Raw genomic sequence first — 23,527 nt, forward strand, 5'->3', positions numbered from 1 at the left:
TGCTACTTTATTAGGTATGTTTGTCGAATTGTATGTTAACACAAATCAGCCAATCAACATGGCAGCAATTTAATGCATTTAGGCATGTAGACGTGGCGTCATATTGGGGGAGAAAGGGGATTTGAGTTAGTTAAGTTAGATTTAACAGTAAATAATTTTTAAATTAATACTTCATTATATACACTTCATTATATAATCTGTATGATTAAATTCTCATTACCGAAACATAAATTCACTTTACCGCAACTGGCCTTGAATTGAGATGAGATTATTAAACGACCCCCCCAAAATCTGAATATTAATTTAGGAAAAAAAAGAAAAAGCCTGAATGTAAGACGACCCTATAGGAAAAAAGTTTTACCAGTAAATGTTAATTCATGTAAACTATGTAAACTATTTTTTTTTTTAAATAAAAGCTATGATTGAGAAAAATATTTTTTTTTATTTCCTTTTATTTTCCAACCTGCCCCCCTGCAACTGCAGCCGGAAGGAGGTGCGGTTAGCAGCGGGGTTGTCTGCGTCCGCACCTCCTTCCGGCTGCAGCGGAAGTTGTCTACGCACTGCCCCGGCTACACACTGGGGAATCAGAAGCACCGGTAAGTTTCGGGGGGCATAAGACAGGAGGATCCAGGTCCCCTGCAGTGCTGCGGGGGATCTGGATCTTAGTCTCATAGTCAGATTTGAGGTCTGATTATAAGACGACCCCGATTTGCTCTGAAAAAAACCTAATTTTATAATTGAGCAAATACGGTATATATTAATGAAGTATATTTTTATTGAAAATGTTCAATATAGCATTTTTCAAAATTACCTGTGTACCGGACCCCGACGGAGTAACTCACCCGAGTACCCGCTACACGTGGGATCCAGCGTTGTGTGTCCAGCATCCTCCTCCGTCTGCAGCCAGACTCCAGACGGATACAGCAGAGTGCACGCTCGGTTGATGTCATGCCCGGGGGCGGGACATCCTCCGAGCGGCAAGTTTAAAACTCAGCACTGAGTTATTGTGCCGAGTAGTGCTTCATACCGTTGTGTTTCTTGTTTCATGAATTTCCGTATACCGAACCTGGCTATTCCTGTGACTCTGCTGCCTTCTCTAATTCTGACCTTGGCTACTAAACTGCGTTCCTGAATTCCTGTGTACCGAACCTGGCTATTGTATTACGGACTTTGCTGTTTCTCTGTTTACCCTGAACCTGGCTCGTGTACTGACTTTGCTCCATTTAGTCAATCTGCTCCTATTATCGGACGCCTCTTCCTACCCAACCTTACGTATACTTTACACCTGTATCAGTAATGATAATCAATACTGTCGGGTACACAGTCTGACAACGTAATGTTTAACGTTTAACTAGAGAAATTAAAAAATATCTGCTTTCCTGTTATCAATCTTGAAGGTTCAGGCAGATTTGCTACTTAATTTCAAATCAAATTTTATTTAAAATTCTCTGTGTGCGTGTAAACAGTTGTCTAAGAATGTTGCGGAGGATGAGAACATCAGTCATGGACACTTCATTTTCCCCCTATATTTTGATTATTCTTATACATGAATATTCAGTTAATCATTTTTCTGTAATTTGAGAACTTCTAGTAGAATATCCTTAAGTTTTTTTGAGAATATTTTCATTTTACTCTTAAATTACAACATAATATACATTGTCATATCTGGATGCATTGCGGTAATGAGAATATCTCTTTGTGCACGTTAGAGAACACTATTATCTTTACAATGATATTTTGCGTTATTCTTAAATTACAACATTTACGTTAAAAATAATTACTGCCATGGTGTTTTAATGGTTTCGTGAGAATGACCCACATACACATATTTTTATTAAAATTTAATATCTTCTTTGGATATTTTTCATAGAATGGTATAGGTGTTTCTTAGTTGATCTAAACTTGCAGTGCAGGGCTTGCATGTGGTATATAGTTGATCTGTTTCCATGTGGTTCTCATTTGGTCTATACCTGAAATTCAGGGTTTGCATGTGATATTCAGATAATCTGTTTTTCTGTGTGATTCAAATTTGATCAATACCTGCAATGCAGCATGTGCATGTAATTTTCACTTCTTACGAATCTTACTTTTTCTTACGTCTTACGAATGCAGGGTTTGCAAATGTCATTTAGCTGATCTTATAATCGAGCAAATACGGTACTAGAAAACTTCTGCTATTTTTTTCCAAAAAATATAGGGTAACCACCTAGTAAAATCCTTTAAATATTTTACATGTATGTGTGTGTTTTGGTTGTATGATATTACACATATGAGTCATTTCTTTATTTGTAGGTCACAGAGACTCGTACAGGACCATTGGGCTGTAGCAGCTATGACAATTTGGACTCTGTCAGTTCAGTGCTTCTGCAAAGCACAGAGAGCAAGTTACATCTTAAAGGTGAGTGAAGTGTGTCCAACTGGTAGTGAGCTAAGCATGTAGTGTAAATGTATACATAACGGCACTATATAAAAATCAAGGTATACCCTTAAATAATGTGTTTGTGGAAACGTGGATAAAAAAAAAGAGAACTTACTTTCAGCTAAAATTACTATAATATTACAGATAATAGTGGTGATGGCACACATGTTATAATGGCTACTTCTCAAGTCTAAATGTATTGGATTGTTCCCATACACCAAAAAAGGAAAAAATAACAACATTTTGTACTCACAATAGAAAAGCAAAGTTTTTGACATTTTATTATTTTGCCAGTAGTAAATCCCCAGTCTCCCGCCAGAGGGTCTGACCGGGGTAGCAATCAGTCCTTCAGGGCCTGGACTATTCCCAAGCTTGCAGCGGGTTACAGAAAAGGGGGATAGGTTACCCAGCCACGGTCAGAAAGGCTGAACTATTCAGACTTTTGTTTCCCACTACGGCACAAGCCTCAACTTCAGAGGCTGTGTCTCTGCAGTCTCTTAATACCTTGCTAGTCCAGATTCATAAAGTGTTGAATTCTCTCTCTCTACCTCTATGCTTCAGCTTCAATAACGTATGGAAGCTTTTGAGAGAATGAACACCAGTAGTCGTATACTGGCCACCCATGTCGCACAGCCTGGTCCTAGCCAAGAGCCGGCAGCCCCTCCGCCTTTAGGTACGGGCCCCACTAACCCTGCTGTCACCCCGGCTCATTTTGTGTCGGCTAGTATTAGGAGGGATATCTTGGAAGGCAAAGATGTTAACCTTGCTTCTCTTTTGATCACCACGCATGATGTCGCCAACAATAAGTCATATGCTTGCGGGGATGTGTCGGTGGTTCTTAAGTCTAAGGATCTCAGGTTGAACAGGAAACTCTCTATCCCAGAGTTTGTGCTGGGGTTTAGTCTATTTAGGGATATAATCTGCTCGGTGCACCCGGATAGGAGAGAAGAGCTGGACCTCTATTTGTTCAGTGTGGTAGATCTGGGTTACAAGTACTGGGGTTCATGTTTTTATGACTATCACCGTTCCTTTTCGGCCAAAGCAGCGGCGGCTCTCTCCCAGTTCCAGTGCACTACTGATTGGGCTGTGCTTGATATGGAGCTTTTTTGTGGACACTTTGCGGGGATTAAGGCCCCGCTTTGCTCCAATTGCCAGTCTTCAGCTCACACCACCAACTGGTGTCCTACAGCTGCTCTGGCAGTTTCTACCAGCTTGGATAGGGGAGGGGCGCAGCTTCAGCCATCCTCTTCAGCGACACCACAGGTGGATAAGTTGGGCAGGCCCATTCGTTATTTAGGGAAGGCTCAGATTTGCAATAATTTTAACCTTGCAGTGTGCAATTATGCGCAGTGTCGGTTGCTTCACGTGTGTTTCATTTGCTATAGGGCACACCCTAAAACTGCCTGTACTATTAAACAGCAGCACAGCTGACTGAGCCGGGTCAATGTGGAGTAGTTAGCTACGTATCTGCAGCTACGGGCTTTTTTAATCACAGGTTTCATTTCAGGTTTTCATACAGGTCTTATCGCCCTTCCTCATACCTCGTTTGAAGGGCAAAATCTCCTCTCAGCAGAGGCAAACCCCCGGGTCGTGTCAGAGTTGCTTCATACAGAATTAGATAAAGGATTCATTATAGGGCCTTTCAAGGAGCCTCCCTTTCTTGTTTGGAGGATTAACCCCATTGGCGTTGTTCGAGGTAAATTCTCCAATAAATACCGCTTGATTTATGACTTGTCGGCGCCTCATTCTTCCTATGTCCCCAGTATTAATTCATTTATTCCTTCTGAGGAGTTTTCTTTAAAATACTCATCAGTTGACATTTGCGATGCGTTCATTGTGCGGGAGTGGCATGGAATCAGTTGGGTGGGGCAATATTTTTTTGCAGTTACACTTACATTCTGGTGTAAAAGCAGTCCTTTGTGGCTTTTCGATTCCTTCGCACAAGCTCTAAATTGGATTCTGACGCATCAGGTTCACTGTCATAAGGTCATCCACTATCTGGATGACTTTATTTTGAACAAGCCTCCTGAGCGTCCGCCCCAGGACCCCCACAGACTCAGGTCCATGTTTCAGGATATTAATATCCCGTTAGTCTCTCATAACGTGAAGGGTCCAGATAGGATAATTACGTTCCTAGGGATTACGTTGGACATGTCCCGCATGTTAGCTAGTCTCCCGCTTGACAAATTGGACCATATTAGGCAGACGATCCATGGCCTAATCTTCTCAGCTGCCTGTTCCAGGAAAGAACTTCAATCGTTGCTGGGCATGCTTAATTTTGCCATGAGAATTATTCCTCAAGGCAGGCACTTTGTATCCAGGCTTTTGTCTTTACTACCCATAGCGCCCGTTGATAGCTCTATCATTACTTTAGATGTAGCAGCACAGGCAGATCTTGTTGCGGCTATCTTTGGTGATCACTGGATGGCAGGCCCTTGGACTTCTGAGATTCTTCAGATACATGCTTTCTCTGACACTTCGGCCCTGTTCGAAGTATACCCTATAGTCGCCACTGCTTTTGTATGGGGTCATTTTTGGTCAGGTAGGACGGTCATTTTTCACACAGACAATCAGGCCACGGCTCTTAACCTCAATAAAGGTCGGTCTAAGTCACTGTCGGTCATGTCTTTTTTGCGTAGGCTCGTGTGGTTATCTCTGCATCATAATTTTCATTTCCTGGGCGCTCACATGCCAGGAGTGTTACACTCGGCAGCCGATGCCCTCTCCCGAGCTAATTTCCGTATGTTCCTTTTACAGAATCCAGCAGCAGAACCCTCACCCACACCTGCACCGCACTTCTCCCAGCTCACCATGAAGTGCATATGGACAACGCCCTTGCCCTTATCGACAGCTCTCTGTCCTATAATACTAGAAAGGCTTATACCACGGCCTGGAATACCTTTGCTAGATTCCAGGATTTATATCCCGGCCAGGACTCTAGTGGCACGTGGTATATGCTATCCTTCATATCTTATTGTTACACGGACCTTAACCTGTCCTATAGTACCATTAAACTGTATCTGGCGGGGATACAGCACTTTAGGTCTATAGCCGACCCCGACATTTCTGTGTTGTTTGCTTCTAGGCCAATCAAAGCAGCGCTCGCTGGGTTGCAGAAACTACAACGCCCATCGTGCATGAGGTTGCCTATTTCTGGTACCCTGGTTCAAGGTTTGGCTTCCTTGCTCAGCAGTTCTCCGTTTGGGGTACTGCAGAGCTTGGTGCTGAGGGCTGCCATATTTTTGGCCTTTTGTGGTTTCCTGCGGCCCAGCAAGTTTTCTTACTCGGGCAGTCAGTCCCTTGTGCTGCGGAAACTATTTAACCAAACAGCCGCAGGGTTACCACTTGCATTTGCGACGTTGCAAGACATGTCAGACAGGACCGGACGTGTTCATTAAGATTTTTGCTACACAGAATCAATGGTGTCCAGTGGCAATTCTGGACCTACTGTTATCTGCTTTAGTGGACAAACCACCAGATAGTCCTCTGCTTCCTTTCCCGATGAGACCCCTTACCACCATACAGTTTATTACGCATGTACGTATCCTATTGGCTAATTTAGGCTGCTGCTAAGAATGGGGTGCCTGCCCACGTCATCAAGCATCTTGGTAGATGGAACTCTGGGTGTTATGCTAGGTACATCCCAGATCCGCAGGTGGAAATGGGTATAGCTTTTTCTAAAGTTATTGACTGATCACCTTGTTGCAGTTTTGGAATATTTGCAATGCTTACCTTTTGGCCTCTTTTTGGCGTACCATCCATCTAGATCACGGCACACCTCAGATCTTGTAGGTAGGCGTTTCGTCAGTCTCACTATTCTCGTTCATCACACTAACGCCCCAGACTCCGTACACAAGTTAGAGGCTATGGCAATGGCCGTATTTGTGGGCGGAATCTGGGGTACTACTTTACCCCCTATCACTCACCCTCAGGTGCTATGCGTTGAGTCAGGGTCACACATTTCCCCCACCCACCCTCTCCTTATATTAATTCTGATTACTTGGGTATGCCCTCTTTTTGGAGTACCGTCCATCTAGATCACGGCACACCTCAGATCTTGTGGGTAGGCGTTTCGTCAGTCTCACTATTCTCGTTCATCACACTAACGTCCCAGACTCCGTACACAAATATATATATATATATATGTGTGTGTGTGTGTGTATATATATATATATATATGTGTATATATAATATGTGTGTGTGTGTGTATATATAATATGTGTGTGTGTGAGTGTATATATAATATATGTGTGTGTGTGAGTGTATATATAATATATGTGTGTGTGCATATATAATATATGTGTGTGTGTGTGTATATATATATATATATATATATATATATGTGTGTATGTGTGTATATATATATATATATATGTGTGTGTGTGTGTATACAGTGGGGCAAAAAAGTATTTAGTCAGCCACCAATTGTGCAAGTTCTCCCACTTAAAAAGATGAGAGGCCTGTAATTTTCACCATAGGTACACTTCAACTATGAGAGACAGAATGGGGGGAAAGAATACAGGAAATCACATTGTAGGATTTCTAATGAATTCATTGGTAAATTCCTTGGTAAAATAAGTATTTGGTCACCTACAAACAAGCAAGATATCTGGCTCTCACAGACCTGTAACATCTTCTTTAAGAGTCTCCTCTGTCCTTCACTCATTACCTGTATTAATGGCACCTGTTTGAACTTGTTATCAGTATAAAAGACACCTGTCCACAACCTCAAACAGTCACACTCCAAACCCCACTATGTCCAAGACCAAAGAGCTGTCCAAGGACACCAGAAACTAAATTGTAGACCTGCACCAGGCTGGGTAGACTGAATCTGCAATAGGCAAGCAGCTTGGTGTGAAGAAATCAACTGTGGGAGCAATTATTCAAAAATGGAAGACATACAGGACCACTGATAATCTCCCTCGATCTGGGGCTCCACACAAGATCTCACCGCGTGGTGTCAAAATGATCACAAGAACGGTGAGCAAAAATCCCAGAACCACACGGGGGGACCTAGTGAATGACCTGCAGAGAGCTGGGACCAAAGAAACAAAGGCTACCTTCCGTAACACACTACGCCACCAGGGACTCAAATCATGCAGTGCCAGATGTGTCCCCCTGCTTAAGCCAGTACATGTCCGGGCCCGTCTGAAGTTTGCTAGAGAGCATTTGGATGATCCAGAAGAGGATTGGGGGAATGTCATATGGTCAGATGAAACCAAGGTAGAACTTTCTGGTAGAAACTCAACTCGTCGTGTTTGGAGGAGAAAGAATGCTGAGTTGCATCCAAAGAACACAATACCTACGGTGAAGCATGGGGGTGGAAACATCATGCTTTGGGGCTGTTTTTCTGCAAAGGGACCAAGACGACTGATCCGTGTAAAGGAAAGAACGAATGGGGCCATGTATCGTGAGATTTTGAGTGAAAACCTCCTTCCATCAGCAAGGGCATTGAGGATGAAACGTGGCTGGGTCTTTCAGCATGACAATGATCCCAAACACACCACCGGGCAACGAAGGGGTGGCTTCGTAAGAAGCATTTCAAGGTCCTGGAGTGGCCTAGCCAGTCTCCAGATCTCAACCCCATAGAAATCCTTTGGAGGGAGTTGAAAGTCCGTGTTGCCCAGTGACAGCCCCAACACATCACTGCTCTAGAGGAGATCTGCATGGAGGAATGGTCCAAAATACCAGCAACAGTGTGTGAAAACCTTGTGAAGACTTACAGAAAACGTTTGACCTCTGTCATTGCCAACAAAGGGTATATAACAAAGTATTGATATGAACTTTTGTTATTGACCAAATACTTATTTTCCACCATAATTTGCAAATAAATTCTTTAAAAATCAGACAATGTGATTTATGGGCTTTGTTGTCTCATTCTGTCTCTCATAGTTGAAGTGTACCTATGGTGAAAATTACAGGCCTCACTCATCTTTGTAAGTGGGAGAACTTGCGCAATTGGTGGCTGACTAAATACTTTTTTGCCCCACTGTGTATATATATATATATATATATATATATTGTGACAAACCCTGTAGCACGAGGGCCATAAACATCACAGTTAGGGGTCTTAAGCACAGTCCTCTAGGGCAATCAGAGTCAGGAACACCAGTTTGTAGCAAAACAGTGCTTTATTTTTAATCGCTTAAACCCCAAAGCACCAAATCATAAAAAGAAAACCTAGCTCCCAATTGGAGCACTCTCTAACTGAACTATGCTGGTCAAGACTGACCAGCCTAATCACCCACTACCTCAACCTCCCAGCCAGGCCCAGCTACGCCAGGCTCTGGAAAACCTCCCCCAGACAGCACACAAAATGTCCAGGCAGGTATTGCCTCGCTTGGCTCAGGGATGGTCTTCTTCAGGGCCTCTCCTTGCCCTGGGAGCTCCGGGAAACTTCCTCTTCCCCAACAGTCTCTCTGAGTATCAGGCTTCAGGGGTTTTTAATGCCCAGCACCTGTGCCTGACGCCGGCCCCATAGGAATCCCGGACCGGATCATGCAGACTTCTAGCCTTCTGGAAAAGCAGGCATGGAATTTCCACAGAATGGGGTAACAGAGCATTGGCCCACCCTGCTCTCCAATTGCTCCACCCCAGGGACCCATATTTACACGGAGCTGGCTTTTATTATTTTCATAATCGATTAGTTGGCCAAAAAAATAAATGTACATTTTTCATTTATTTAAAATAATTTAATAACCAAACAGGATGTTAAAAACAAACGGCAGAATAAAAAAACTTTCATAAAAATGCATTTCTTGTTTTTATTTCCCAACCTGCCCCCCCAGTTATGCACATTTGAGCCCAGGCTTGCCACACTGCCTCCCGAATATGCCACATACCCCCAGATATGCCACTCCGCCCACCCCAGATATGCCACATGCCTCCCAGATATGCCACATACCCCCAGATATGCCACTCCGCCCTCTCCACATATGCCTTATACCCCCCTGATATGCCTTATGCCCCCTGATATGCCACTGTGCCCCCTGATATGCCTTATACTCCCAGATATGCCATAGTGCACTCATAGATTCACAGACTTGTTCGCAGGACACTGACATAATACTTTTATAAATAAATACTGGATTAATCTTCACTGCCCCCAGGATTTAGATTCCCCTTAGTTTGCCCCACTTTACCTCTAACTGCACCTTAAATTAACCTTATTAAATTAATTAAATTAACCCTCAGTCCCCAGCATTAAATTAACCCTAACAACCCCATAAACCATAACTTCCCTTAAATTAACCCTGAATACCACATGAACCATAATTGCCCCTAAATTAACTCTAAACACCCCATCAACTATAACTGCCCCTAAATTAACCCTAACGACCCCATCAACCATAACTGCCCTTAAATTAACCCTAAACACCACATCAACCATAACTGCCCCTAAATTAACCCTAAACACCCCATTAACCATAACTGCCCCTAAATTAACCCTAAACACCCCATTAATCATAACTGGCCCCTGGGAGACCATCATTCAAACCGGCCGCACGACAGCTGCTTTGAACTTCGCGTCCGGGCGGCCGCTTTCAAAACAGCGGCTGTAAGACCACCTCGGCACAGTGGCAGCAGTGCCTCAGCTCTTCGTCCCTCCCCTTTTAAGAGTTCCTCCTGACAGGGAGAGGATTGTCACGTCAGCAGGGGGGAAAAAAAACACAAAAATGTAAGTATTATCAAAAAAATAGTTAGGTATTATAGGAAGGTGGACCCATATTCTAGGGGGGAGAAATTCCCTTGGGACAAAAATTAAATACAAAAGGGGGGGGTGGCTGGGTTGTGGCATTATAAAATCAATAGAGGGGTGACTGGGGGTAATACACATGGCAGTGGGGGGCATCAATAGACAAGATGTTGGTTGGGCATCACATTTGCCAATACAAAAAGGGTGCGGGCATCAATACACAAGGGAGGGGATTGGTTGGGGCATCACATAAATCAATATACAAGGGTTTGGGGGCATAAATACACAAAGGGGGGCAAATATAAGGTTGTGGGGGGGACACATTAATACTAAAGGGGGCCAGGCTGGAGCATCAATACACAAGGGGGCAAAAATACAAAAGGGGCAGTTAGTGACAAAGCAGTATAGAAAATATTTTTTTATGCTTCAGTGAGGCAGAGCCTGTCCTGGTGTGTGTGATTGGGTGTCGGTGTGGCAGAGCATGTCCTGATGTGTTTGTGTGTGTGTGTTTGGAAGTTGGTGTGACACATCCTGTCCTGGTCACCAGGACAGGCTCTGCCCCACCAACACCCAAACACACACAGTGTTTGGGTGTTGGTGGGGCAGAGCCTGTCCTGGTGTGTGTGTTTGGGCGTCAGTGTGGCAGAGCCTGTCCTGGTGTGTGTGTGTTTGGGTGTTGGTGGGGCAGAGCCTGTCCTGGTATGTGTTTGGGTGTTGGTGGGGCAAAGCCTGTTCTGGTGTGTGTTTGGGTGTCAGTGTGGCAGAGCCTGTCCTGATATGTATGTTTGGGTGTTGGTGGGGCACAGCCTCTCCTGGTGTGTGTGGGTGTCGGTGTGGCAGAGCCTGTCCTGGTGTGTGTGTCTGTTTGGGTGTCGGTGTGGCATAGCCTGTCCTGGTGTGTGTGTGTGTGTGTGTTTGGGTGTCGACGTGGCAGAGCCTGTACTGGTGTGTGTGTGTGTTTTTGTGTCGGTGTGGCAGAGCCTGTCCTGGTGTGTGTTTTTGGGTCTCGGTGTGGCAGAGCCTGTCCTGGTGTGTGTTTGGTCGTTTGTTTCCTGGCACTTTACTTACTGTAGGAATAAATTGAACTATGTAACTTTTATGTATCCAGAGATAAAACGCGCTCCTGAATCTGTAGTCACTTCAGAAGACAAAACTTTGTTGTAGGAGGAAAAGTAATTTATTTACTCTGTTTTTTACCAGTCCTATGATGCCCTGCCTCCAGTGTGCATCAGCCAGCTTGTACCCACAGTGTACTCCAGCCTTGTGCAGTTTTATTTGGCTAAACTTCTTTTTAAATGGTTTGTGGACTGATTTTGTTTTACTGTTTAACTAATTCAGTATCGATAGAATGACGTATAAAAGTTGAACGTGAACTCACCTGGAACTCCCAAAAATACCCTTCTGCCAAGCTATATCACAATAAATTAAAAAAAGGAGCGCACAGATTAACCAAGCAGGGACAACGACTGCCCCCCTCATCCCACACTAAGTGCATGGTGGGATGGATGGTGCAATTTTAATTGAACCATCCATCCCAAGTTGATCCAAAAGAAGGCAATATAATTCCATATTCTTATTATTCTTACTCTTAAGAACCCTTTCCTGTGCTGAAATCTCATTTCCTCAAGTCCCAACTGATGATCCTGTGTCTTTTATAGAGACCTCTTTATGAATAGCTCACTAGATAACTGTTTATACTGACCTTGTATGTATTTTTACAATGTGATCGGATCCCCTCTTTTCAAGTGAAAACAAGTGAAAACTCTCCATTCCTTTCGTTAACTTTGTAGCCCACCTCTCCAGCTCTATAACATCCTTCTTAAAAACTAGTGACCAAAATTGCACTGCATATTCAAGGTGAGGCCTCACCATTGATTTCTAAGGAGGTAAAATTATATTTTCATCTCGTGAGTCCTGCTATTTCGAATGCAATGCCCTATAGAGTGTAAGTTGCATGCTTGTTTTTGGTACAAAAGTGCATTACCTTACAATTATCTATATTGAATCTCATCTGCCACGTGTTTGGCCAGTCCCCTTGTTTATTCAAATCATTCTGAACAGAAGCTACTGTCACCCGTTCCCGCTGTTCCGCTGTCTCCTGTGTACACTTACCTCATGTCAGGAGGAAGCGTCACCCAGGTAGTCTGCGTGTCGGATGAGCTCCCCCTGCTGGATGCGCGCTCCACTGCCACTAGTTTATAGCAGCAGCTGGCGCGTTCTCGCATTCCAGCAGGGAGGGGGACGCGCATGTCGCCAGTGTCGGGGTACTGGCGCCAGATTTAAAATTCCGGAAGCTCTCTAGCACTGTTCCCTGGTGTGGTCTTTAGTGCGTTGCCTGTTCTGAAGCGTTATTTGGTATGTTCGACCTCTGGCTTGTCCTTGTTCTATTTGGCTGTGTTTTCTCCATCCTGTGTATGACCTGGACCGTTTGACTACCCGTCCTGTGTTTGACCCCTGGCTTATCTGACCCTGCGTTTGGTTTTGCTCTCGGTTTATCCGCCTGCAGTTTTAAAACCACCCACTTGGCAAATCATGCCCCTGACCGATTATCTCTGGCGTGTCTTTTTGGGGTAGTGCTCTCCAGCTATACTCAGGGACTATCTACTTAACTATATCTACCTATTCCGGAGCCTCCTCACTGTAGGGTTCATTGAAGACCTGGGGGCACTACCAGGGGTATCTCTGGTACATTCTCTAGAACAGAGAAGAACTTCTATGATGAGTGCTCCAGTCAACGACTGGCGTGACAGTACACCAGGGTCATGGATCCCTCTGAGTAAGGCAAGGCCCTATCTGCCCAGGGACAGATGATGCAAGCACATGAAGCCTAGTTTAATAGCTTGGAGGATAAGATGGATCAGCTGTCTCATGCGATACAGATTTTGATATCCCGGTCTGACTCGAATGCTGCTGATTCTCCCACCACGTCGGTCTCTCAACCACCGGCTTAGAGTCCTCCGGTTTCAACAGCTTCTTCCTGCTGGAGCAGGCTTCTTATTGAGGACTTAATAATATCAATATTAAAAACAAATTTCCCATGTCTCTCATTCCTGAATTATTCGACCGATTGAGAAATTCAGTAGTTTTCACCAAACTGGACTTGAGGGGGTCATATAACCTGATTCGCATTAGAGAAGGGGATGAATGGAATACACGCCTTCAATACAGGCGCTGTTTCTGTCTAGATTTAATTTTATCATGTCCTACAGACCTGGATCCAAGAATGTAAAGGCCGACAGTGTAAAGGCACTGTCCAGACAGCTATCCGTCTCCTGAACCTATTATACCACCTGCCCGAATCATTTCCACATTAACTACTCAAATCAATTTTTCTTTATCTCAGCGCATCTTTCAAGCTAAAACTCGTTCTCCTGTCCACAGTGCTTGGCCCGTAGTAAACCTATTTGTACCTGAATCGGAGAGGCGTAATGTTCTGTGCTGGGCTCATTCATTCCTCACCGATGGATGTCCCAGTGCTCGCCGCACAGCAGATATCATCACCAGGGAGTTTTTGTGGCCTGAGGTTAACTCTGACTGTAAAGACTTTGTGATTTCTTGCCTTAAATGTACCACTGCCAAAGTGTCTCACTCCCGCCCTGCAACCTCTGCCAGTTCCTGTTCATTCCTGGGCTCATGGATTCTATGGTGGAATTACCGGTTTCCGAGGTTAACACTGTAATTTTAGTTGTCATTGATAGATTTTCTAAGATGGCGCATTTTATTATTTTGCCCTCTGCACCTGAGTTGGTACCAATTGTCGTACGAGAAATCATTAGACTCCACTGTCTCCCTGCACAGATTGTGTCAGACAGAGGAGTACAATTCACAGCTTTCGTCTGGAGAACATTCTGTAAAGCCCTGGGTATCTCTCTATAGCCTTCTCATCAGCCTATCATCCCCAAACTAATGGAAGCACTGAGAGAACCAACCAAATCCTGGAACAGATTATTCGCTGTTTCATAGGAGACCATCATTTTGACTGGGCCAAATTGCTTCCTTGGGTGGAATTTGCGAGGAATAACATAACCCACAAAGCCTCTAAGATTTCTCCTTTTTTTTGTAACTATGGCTTTCACCCCACAACCTTGCCCTCAGCATTCCCTGAGATCACTGTTCCCGCTGTTGACCAGTATTTAAAACTATTACCCACCATTTGGGATAAAACGCATCTATGTCTGTCCAGAGCCTCTGAGACCTAACATCAAGCCAATAAACATCGCAGGATGGGCCCATCTTACATGAAGGGCGATAGAGTGTGGCTGTCTATGAAAAACATCAAACTCAAAGCCGCTTCCTCTAAACTGGCTCCCCGTTTTATTGGTCCATTTCATACTCTTCGGAAAATTAACCCAGTCGCTTGTGTACTTCAACTTCCTGCTAATCTCCATATTCCAAAAGTTTTTCATGTCTCCTTACTTAAACCCCTTAAACATTATACTAGAAGTATCCCTCGTCCTTGTCCAGTTAAGGTCGATACTCACCCTGAATATGAAATCCAATCGATTCTGGATTCACGAAGATTTAGGAATTTAAGAAATTTCCAGACAAACCAGGCAATATTCGGCTTACAGCCGGCCCTCGAGAGGGAGGTAATGTCACCCGCTCCCGCTGTTCTGTTGTCTCCCGTGTCTGTCCGTCCTGCTCCCGGTGTCCCGCTACCCTACCTCGTGTAAATAGACAACAACTACAGCAACACCCTGATCTATACATTTAATCACAACATCATAGAACACAATTTAATTGGTCTGACATGATTTGTCCTTCACAAAACCGTGCTGACTCCTACTGATGATATCATTGCTCACAATATATTCCTGTATGCCATCTCTTAATAAACTCTCAAAAAATTTTCCCACCACAGATGTTAGGCTTACAGGTCTGTAGTTCCCAGGCTCAGATTTGGATACTTTTTTTATAAAAATAGGAACCTCATCAGTTTCACACCAGTCCTTTGGTAAAATTCCCGACTGGAAAGAATCTTTGAAAATCAAAAACAGTGGTCTGGCAATTTCTTGACTAACTTCCCGTAGTATCCTTGGGTGTACACCATCTGGCCCTGGAGCTTTGTCTACTTTAAGTTTACTTAATTGTTTAAAAACTTTATCTTGAGCCAGCCATTCCCACAGTTGATTTAAGGTGCCGGATTGCTAAACAGCAGGTAGTGGATTTTTTGTTACATACAGAGGAAAAAAGGCATTTAGTATTGCTGCCTTTTCCTGATCCTCACTAGTTAACTTACCATCTCCAGATTTCAAAACACCTACATTTTGTGGCATTAACATACCTCTATGTGTGTGTGTGTAAATATGGTACTTTACTTATACTTTATATGATACACTAGCATTTAGCTGTGTAGTTATAGAAAGGGTGCAATAATTTTCAAACGAAGTCGATGTTTATAAATAAGAAACAGAAACTCAGAAACAGATGTATCTTTTTCTCTACTCTGCCATATGTGGTATATTGACATCAGGAGCAATCACATCCATTAGGAAAAGAAACTAACTTTTATCTTGCTTAAGTCTAACGGCCAGGAAACATATATAATCCTGGTGTATATCTCCCAATCCACCTTCCCCCTAGTTTATGATATATTATTACACTTGACCGGTATGGATTGGATAGAAGCTATATTCTACAAAAGAGTCCAATATTATATAAGATGGTGGGCTTCTTCAAGTCATCCATAGACCACAGTCGTCAAGGGCCATTGCTCCTCTACTATGTGAATGATAACTTTAAAAACATTATGTCTACTTATGTATGGACAACGATCCCATACTGTTTGTATAAATTAAATACCAAATGTTTTCATCATGGTCCGCTAATAAAATGGTTTAAAAAAACATAAACATTGTTTTTGTAGGTTCACATCTAAGGGACATTACTTCTATATATAGTAACTTGTAAATGGGATCATTTTAGCTTATAGCTTTTAAGTTAATGTTATTTGTTTGTTGGTCAGATAAGATTTTGCCAAATTTTGTATTTAGTGCTATAAAAATAGTCAGGATTTTGCATTGCAAATATGCCATTTACTCACTTTGTGTTATTTTTTCTAACTCATCGTATCATGTAATTACCTCCAGGTCTACAGATCATTGTCCCTCACTACTTGCAGGAGAAGTTTGTACAGTCCTCTTTGAGTTACATCATGTGTAATGGGGAGGGGGAGTACATTTGCAGGAACAATCAGTGCTCTTGTTTGTGCTCCGAATCCTACCCCCAGTGTAACTGTCCCATCACCGACATCCAGATCATGGAGAACGCGCTGAGTAACCAGGGAAAGGCATGGGCACAGGCATACAGAGACTTTGAGAACTCAGGTGAGGAATGATATTTGATATCTTCACTGTCAAACTTCATGCTCTTTATACATTTAATTTCCATGTATGTATGTGTGTATTTTCAAAACAAGTTGTTTTCCATCTTTCTGTGCTTTCTTGTTATCCTTTTCTTTTGACAATTAGCCATATCACTTATTTTATCAGTAACAGTTTTATTAGTTACCTATGAGATGCAACAAATGTTGATCAATTTATCTTCAAATGTATATCCACGTCTATCTATTCATCCATTCACATAAACGTCAGCTTTCTGTTTATGTATTGATACAATATCAAAGTATAGAGAGACCATAGGGCAAACAAGTCAAATGCTGTTAATGGGTTGCCCTGGACCTATGTGTAAATTGAAGAGCACATGTCTTCACTTGTCTGTGGTCCTGGTGTGCTTTTATATGTAAATTGTCGGTCTCAGATCAGCCCCTTCAAATCTTTATGTTGTAATTCTGCTGTCAGATTTTTTTTTTGATTTTTTTTACATTTTTGGCCTTTATTATTTTTTCAATATAATTTTCTCATTAATACTTTTCTTACCAAGTTACCTGATCGTATCAGTCAAAAGGATTAATTTAAAAATACATGCTATTTTTGTCCAAACTGCCCTTGTTTTTGCAATGGTTGTGTATATCCCTGTTGCTGTTTTTATAGGAAATTGTTTCTTATCCAGGTAACATTTTTATTACTTAAGTGGGATCTTGGTTTTTGTGATTGAATATGTCTAGTAGGTTTCCCATTTTCACCTATCTGTGCTGAAGTGTGCTAATTGTTTTAAATACTTCTCTGGTACTGTATGTTGATTCTAGAATTTATGTCTCTGCTTTTGGTAATTTGGTAATACCTTTACAGATAGGAGTATCTGACATAGGTAGACTCATTGGAATTATGTGTTTATTCAACCATGGTATGTAAAATGTATTTTCACTTAGTAGCATGCATAATGCTGCTTAATTCTGTCATCTAGTGGGCTGTAAGCTTTGATTTGTTCTTGTAGTTTCATCTATATCTACATTAACAAGGCTGTAGGTTAGTAGATGGTAGTGTTATGAAAGTAGGCTAGAAGTAGGATATTGTATTAATCAAGAACATTGGAGTACGGAGAGTTGTTATAAATGGTAAATTTTCAAGCTGGACAAAAGTGGTAAGTGGTGTCCCTCAGGCAGGGGCGTAACTAGAAGCCTCAGGGCCCCAGTGCGAGAATCTGTTAAGGGCCCCCCCACCTCCAACCCAATCGACCCCCTCTCCCCCCTTCTCAGGCTATCTACCCCCTCTCCCTCCCTTTTCACTATCTACCCTCTCCCTACCCCCCCATTCTCACTATCTACCTTCTCCTTACCCCCCCATTATCACTATCTACCCTCTCCCTACCCCCCCATTCTCACTATCTACCTTCTCCCTACCCCCCCATTCTCACTATCTACCCTCTCCCTACCCCCCTTCTCACTATCTACCCTCTCACTACCCACCTTTGTAGTTCACTTACCGTGCAGTCCTGTGGTGGGGGCGCGAGGCCTCCCGAGACAGACGCCTCACGCTCCCAACACTGCAGTCGGGGCAGCGCTGAGGCAGGTGGCGGCGACAGGGAACAGAGGAGACAGAAGGGCACGTGAGCGGTTGCTGAAAACGACTGCTCGGCACCTTGGGCTCTGTTCTGGGACCAATTTTATTCAACATATTTATAAATGACCTGGCAATAGGCGGTGAAAGTCATGTTTCTGTGTTTGCAGATGACACTAAATTAGGTAAAGTAATACAGTGCGAGCAGGATATTACTGTGCTGCAGAGGGATCTAGATAGACTGGGGGACTGGGCACACAAATGGCAGATTAAATTTAATGTAGATAAATGTAAAGTTATGCACTTCGGGGTAGGAAATGCACAAGCAACCTACACCCTAAATGGTAGTGAATTAGGGATAACGACAAATGAGAAGGGAATTGTTATAGACAAAAAACTAAGCAACAATGTGCAATGTCAGTCAGCAGTTGCTAAGGCCAGTAAGGTATTGTCGTGTATAAAAAGGGGCATCAATTCACGGGATAAAAATATAAGTTCGCCTCTGTATAAATCAATGGTAAGGCCACACCTTGAATATGCTGTGCAATTTTGGGCACCTATTCTAAAGAAGGATATCATAGCACTAGAAAGGGTGCAGAGGCGGGCTACAAAGTTAATAAAAGGAATGGAGCACTATAGTTATGAAGAAAGGTTAACAAATTTAAATATGTTTAGTTTAGAAAAACGGCGCCTCAGAGGGGATATTATAGCATTATATAAATATATTCCGGGCCAATAGAAACCATTGTGTGGAAATCTGTTCATAAACAGGACTATGCATAGGACACGTGGTCACCGTTTAGACTGGAAGAAAGGAGATTTCGTCTAAGGACGAGGAAAGGGTTTTTTATAGTTAGGACAATAAGGATGTGGAATTCTCTGCCTGCAGAGGTAGTTTTATCGGAGTCTGTACAGCCGTTTAAACAGCAACTGGATGAATACTTGGAAAAACCGAATATTCAGGGATATAATCTTTAATTATGGGGAAACAGCTTATTGATCCAAGGAGAAATCTGAAAAAATTGGAAAGAGCCATACTAGGTTTTTTTGCCTCCTTTTGGATCAACGGCAAAAAATTTACAGATATAGGAAAGGCTGAACTTGATGGATGCATGTCTTTTTTCAGCCTATATAACTATGTAACTATGTAATATAATAGCTCTATAGATCCTTGATGCTACAACAGTGCAATTTGGGTTTCAATTATACCTTGCGCTCTCACTTACTATCCTACATTGTGTACTCCTATACATTAAATTAACCCAAGTAATGGTTTACTGGTCAGATCTACATACCATAACCATGGTGGTGGGGGACTCAAGAGCAGGAAATTGGCCTTGCCACACAGATCTTATGCACAATGAGTTGCACGTTTAAACGAATTAGATCCAGAACAGTGCTGGCAGTAGAATATATTCCTAACCCTAGGCAAAGAATACCTTATGACCAAAAGTATGTGGACACCTGACCATCACACCTATAGTCTTCTTTGACCTCCCATTCCAAAATCATGGATGTTAACATGGTGCCACAAAGTTGGAAACAAACAGTTGTCTAAAACGCCACTGGAGAGCCTGGTAAAAAAGAAAAAATGGTTCTGCACTCAACTCCCAGGAAGCTGGGTGCTAGCAGGAAAAAAAGGGACAGCATAAACCCTCTTGAAGCACGCAAACAAAGAAAAAGAATCACAGCACTCCAAACAGCTTCCAGTCTCTAGGACACTTTATTAAGCGAGAGCAAACAAAAGCAACGTTTCGGCCAAACAGGGCCTTTATCAAGCTAACAAATGAGTATAATTCTATACCAACCAATCAGGTTCAGTAAAAAGTCACACCACGTAATGCAAACAATTAGTGTTGATTACATATCATATTTAAAAACAATCACCAAGTGATTTAAAAACATCAAATAATTAAAATGTTTACATCTACATTATACAGTATATTACAAATAATCAGACATATTAATGGCACATAAAAGATTAGGTATTCCCAGGCGGTCTCCCATCCAGTTACTCACCAGGCCCAACCCTGCTTAGCTTCTGAGATCAGACGAGATCAGGCACATTCAGGATGGTATTGCCTAAAAACACATGTCATCAAATCTCCCAAAAAGGGGGAAGAAGGTGTATCTGCAGAAAGGTCATCAGGACACCCAAGTACATATAATGTAGACACAATCATTTAATAACATTAAAGAGCCACAGCAATAAAGTAAAATGGGAAGAAAAAAAAGAAATACTACGAGCAAATATGCAATTAAAGTATTAAGCACGTCCCATACTGCCCTATACCCAAATTAGTCCATATTCTGAACAAAGCTGTCAGGAACCAATTTTTCGCTGCCTGAACCATGGCTTTTTTTATACCTGTGGCGTTTACATCTTCAACCACTAGTGGCCACTCTCGACCCTCTGGAGCACTCAGAACTCAGGTGTGCCTGGTTACCTGGGTTGAGCCCTAGTCCATACATCCAGCTGGGCCTTGTTATCTGGATTACCCTGCCTTTATGAACCTGCCCTGCCCTTCAGTCAGGGCCTTTGTATTGAAGTCTATGGACCTTCCTGCTGTGGCTCTGCACCTGTACTGTTCCTGGTTCCCTGCTTTGTGTCCTGATCAAGTGGATTCCCTGCTTTGTGTCCTTCCAAGTGGACTCCCTGCTTTGTGTCCTTCCAAGTGGACTCTCTGCTTTGTGTCCTTCCAAGTGGACTCCCTGCTTTGTGTCCTTCCAAGTGGACTCCCTGCTTTGTGTCCTTCCAAGTGGACTCCCTGCTTTGTGTCCTTCCAAGTGGACTCCCTGCTTTGTGTCCTTCCAAGCGGGCTGTGTGCCTTTTGTGCCCTTCCAAGCGGGCTGTGTGCCTTTTGTGCCCTTCCAAGCGGGCTGTGTGCCTTTTGTGCCCTTCCAAGCGGGCTGTGTGCCTTTTGTGCCCTTCCAAGCGGGCTGTGTGCCTTTTGTGCCCTTCCAAGCGGGCTCTCTGTCTGTCGTGCCCTTCCAAGCGGGCTCTCTGTCTGTCGTGCCCTTCCAAGCGGGCTCTCTGTCTGTCGTGCCCTTCCAAGCGGGCTCTCTGTCTGTCGTGCCCTTCCAAGCGGGCTCTCTGTCTGTCGTGCCCTTCCAAGTGGGCTCTCTGTCTGTCGCACCCTTCCAAGCGGGCTCCCTGCCAAAAGACTTATTACCTGTATTTTATTTTGCCATACGTCCGGTTACTTGCTTAGACTATATTACCCTTATTTGCTGGTCCTGTTATATACATGAAATACACTGCATTACCTGGATTTCTGTTTGTGGTGTCTTTGTTTGCATAATCATGCACCGTGGGTTACATACTGAACCCCAAGTATCCCCTGCGCATGGGCTCCTACCTGACCTGATCACCCGAGTCCTGACAAAAGCGTAGATTTAAGTGTGTTAAAATATTAAGCATATGAATTTAAAAAGTGAAAAAAGTGCAGTTTATCAAAAAATAAAGAGAGCCTGGTCGATTTCAATACGTTCAGTTGGGCATTTTTTTCGATCATTGGGGCGACGGCATCATGTCCTGAGAGACTTCACCGCATTTGAGACGCTATGCGCCTCTGCCTCGTCCCTGGCCTATGATATTTCCCGCCTCTACAAACTGCTGTTGTCCATCTTGAACCCAGTCCCTCCGGCTTTAATGAGTCGATGGGAGGTGTCGTTGCAGGTCCTCCTCGCGTAGGAGCAATGGGAGAGGGTATATGTTCTTACCCATTGCTGCTCTCTGAGCAATAGGGATCAGGAACTGTCATATAAGTTGCTGGCTCTTTGGTATCGGCCCCCAGCAGTGGCGACACGTTATAACCCTGCTATTGCAGACGCATGTTGGAGATGTGGAGTCTCTCCTGGCTCCTTACTACACCTGTGGTGGCATTGCCCGCGAATTGTCCCATATTGGAAGGCCATCCAAGCGCGGGTTGGGGCCCTCAATGACAAGCCAATCCCCTTTACACGGGAATTTTTTCTTCTCCTGCATATGCCTTTTCCGATCTCATGGTATAAGTCACCTGGTCACCGCAGCGAAGGCATTGATTCCTTTGCATTGGGGTGACCCGGTCCCTCCTTCATTGGGGGAGTGGGTCTGGCGGGTGGAATGAAAGCGATCATAGAGGAAATAGTATTCTCGGCCAATGACGCGATAGAACGGCACCACAGAATCTGGCTCTACTGGCTGGAGTCTCTTTCCAGCTCCTGATCTGAACCCTTGTCGGAGTAGAGTGGGAGGTGATTCCAAGGCTTCCCCCCTGCTTGCCCCGTATTTCCCCTTCTCTTTCTCTCTCTCTCTTTATTTTTCTTTTTGCCTCCTGTGACCCGTCACCGTCCCTCTCCCCGATCCCTCCCCTTCCCCCTCTCCTTCCCCATCTCCCCTATCCAACCCCCCCCATCCCTGTAACGAGGATGCAGATCTCCTCACCCCAGGGGCATAGATTCCTTAAATATTCTGCAGTGGTGCAGACCACTGCCATGTGAGGTTTGCAACCCCACCGGGGTTGTTACGCTATTTTATGCTCTTGGGTTTATCGCCTTCCTTTGCATTGTTTGTTTATCCACATACACCCTTTTTTCTCCTTCTGTGCCCTGTTTATGAAAAATTACTGATTTACCAAAAAACAATTGACTAAAATGTCTTTGAATGCTGTAAGCATTAACATTACCCTTCACTGGAACTGGTTAAAGTTTCAGAAGGCCCCCATAAGGACACTGTTTGACAAGTTTTGTGTTGAGGAACTTGAGTGGCCGGCACAGAGTCCTGAATACCTTTGGGATGAATTGGAACGCTGATTGCGAGCCAGGTCAGCATCAGTGCCTGACCTCAGAAATACTCTTTTGGCTGAATGGGCACAAATTCAGATACACTTCAGGGAAGGCTTTCAAAAAAATTGTGTGGAGATAGTTACAGGTGCAAAAGGGTGGGGTACACCTGCATATTAATGCCCGCTCATACAGGTTTGATGGTCAGCAGTATAAAAATAAATACGCCTGCGTGCTGACTGGTGAAACTGTTGTCTGCTTTACGTTTACATGGTGAAGCAACAGGTATCCAACCACATGTCAGAGCCCCATAAATAAATTAAAAAAAAAATTATGTAGATTTGTTAATTTTATTATTTTGGTCTATATGGCAGGAGTGTAATTCTCTCCTCACGCGACACCTTTCTGCTTATTATTCTTTTCCCTCTCATCATTGGAAATATATGCTATCCATTTTTTTAATCAATTTTCTTAATTCACTTGAAGGTTTAGCTGTCCAGTTTCTACCTTCCCCTGGCGTACCTTGACAACTCAATTTCTTCCACTGCGTCTAAACATCAGTTTAGGTTCCCCCCTTAACTTGCACAATGGACTGACTTTTTCAGGTGCCAACTGTTCATGTGTAGTGGACTATTGGTAGCTGTTTATTTGTTGGGGTCAATAGTTAATTTGAGACCAATAGTGTTGGAGTTAAGATACCTAACCTCTCACAGCAGGACAGGACACACAAGTTTCAAAGTAAAGTCAGTT

General features: G+C 43.4%; 1 protein-coding gene across 1 annotated transcript in view; it reads left to right on the forward strand.

Moving 5' to 3' along the window:
* LOC149287638 (BMP/retinoic acid-inducible neural-specific protein 1-like) overlaps positions 1-23,527 on the forward strand; it is a 279,818-nt gene that overhangs the window by 123,004 nt on the left and 133,287 nt on the right. Inside the window, exons 4-5 of the mRNA XM_089492628.1 lie at positions 2,293-2,398; positions 16,205-16,441. Of these exons, the coding sequence (XP_089348754.1) occupies positions 2,293-2,398; positions 16,205-16,441 (343 nt within the window). The remainder of the gene's footprint in view (positions 1-2,292; positions 2,399-16,204; positions 16,442-23,527) is intronic.

The sequence above is a fragment of the Sceloporus occidentalis genome, unplaced genomic scaffold (genome assembly GCF_023333645.1).
Source record: "Sceloporus occidentalis isolate IW3139 unplaced genomic scaffold, rSceOcc1.0.p SCAF_58, whole genome shotgun sequence".
Taxonomy (NCBI): Eukaryota; Metazoa; Chordata; class Lepidosauria; order Squamata; family Phrynosomatidae; genus Sceloporus; species Sceloporus occidentalis.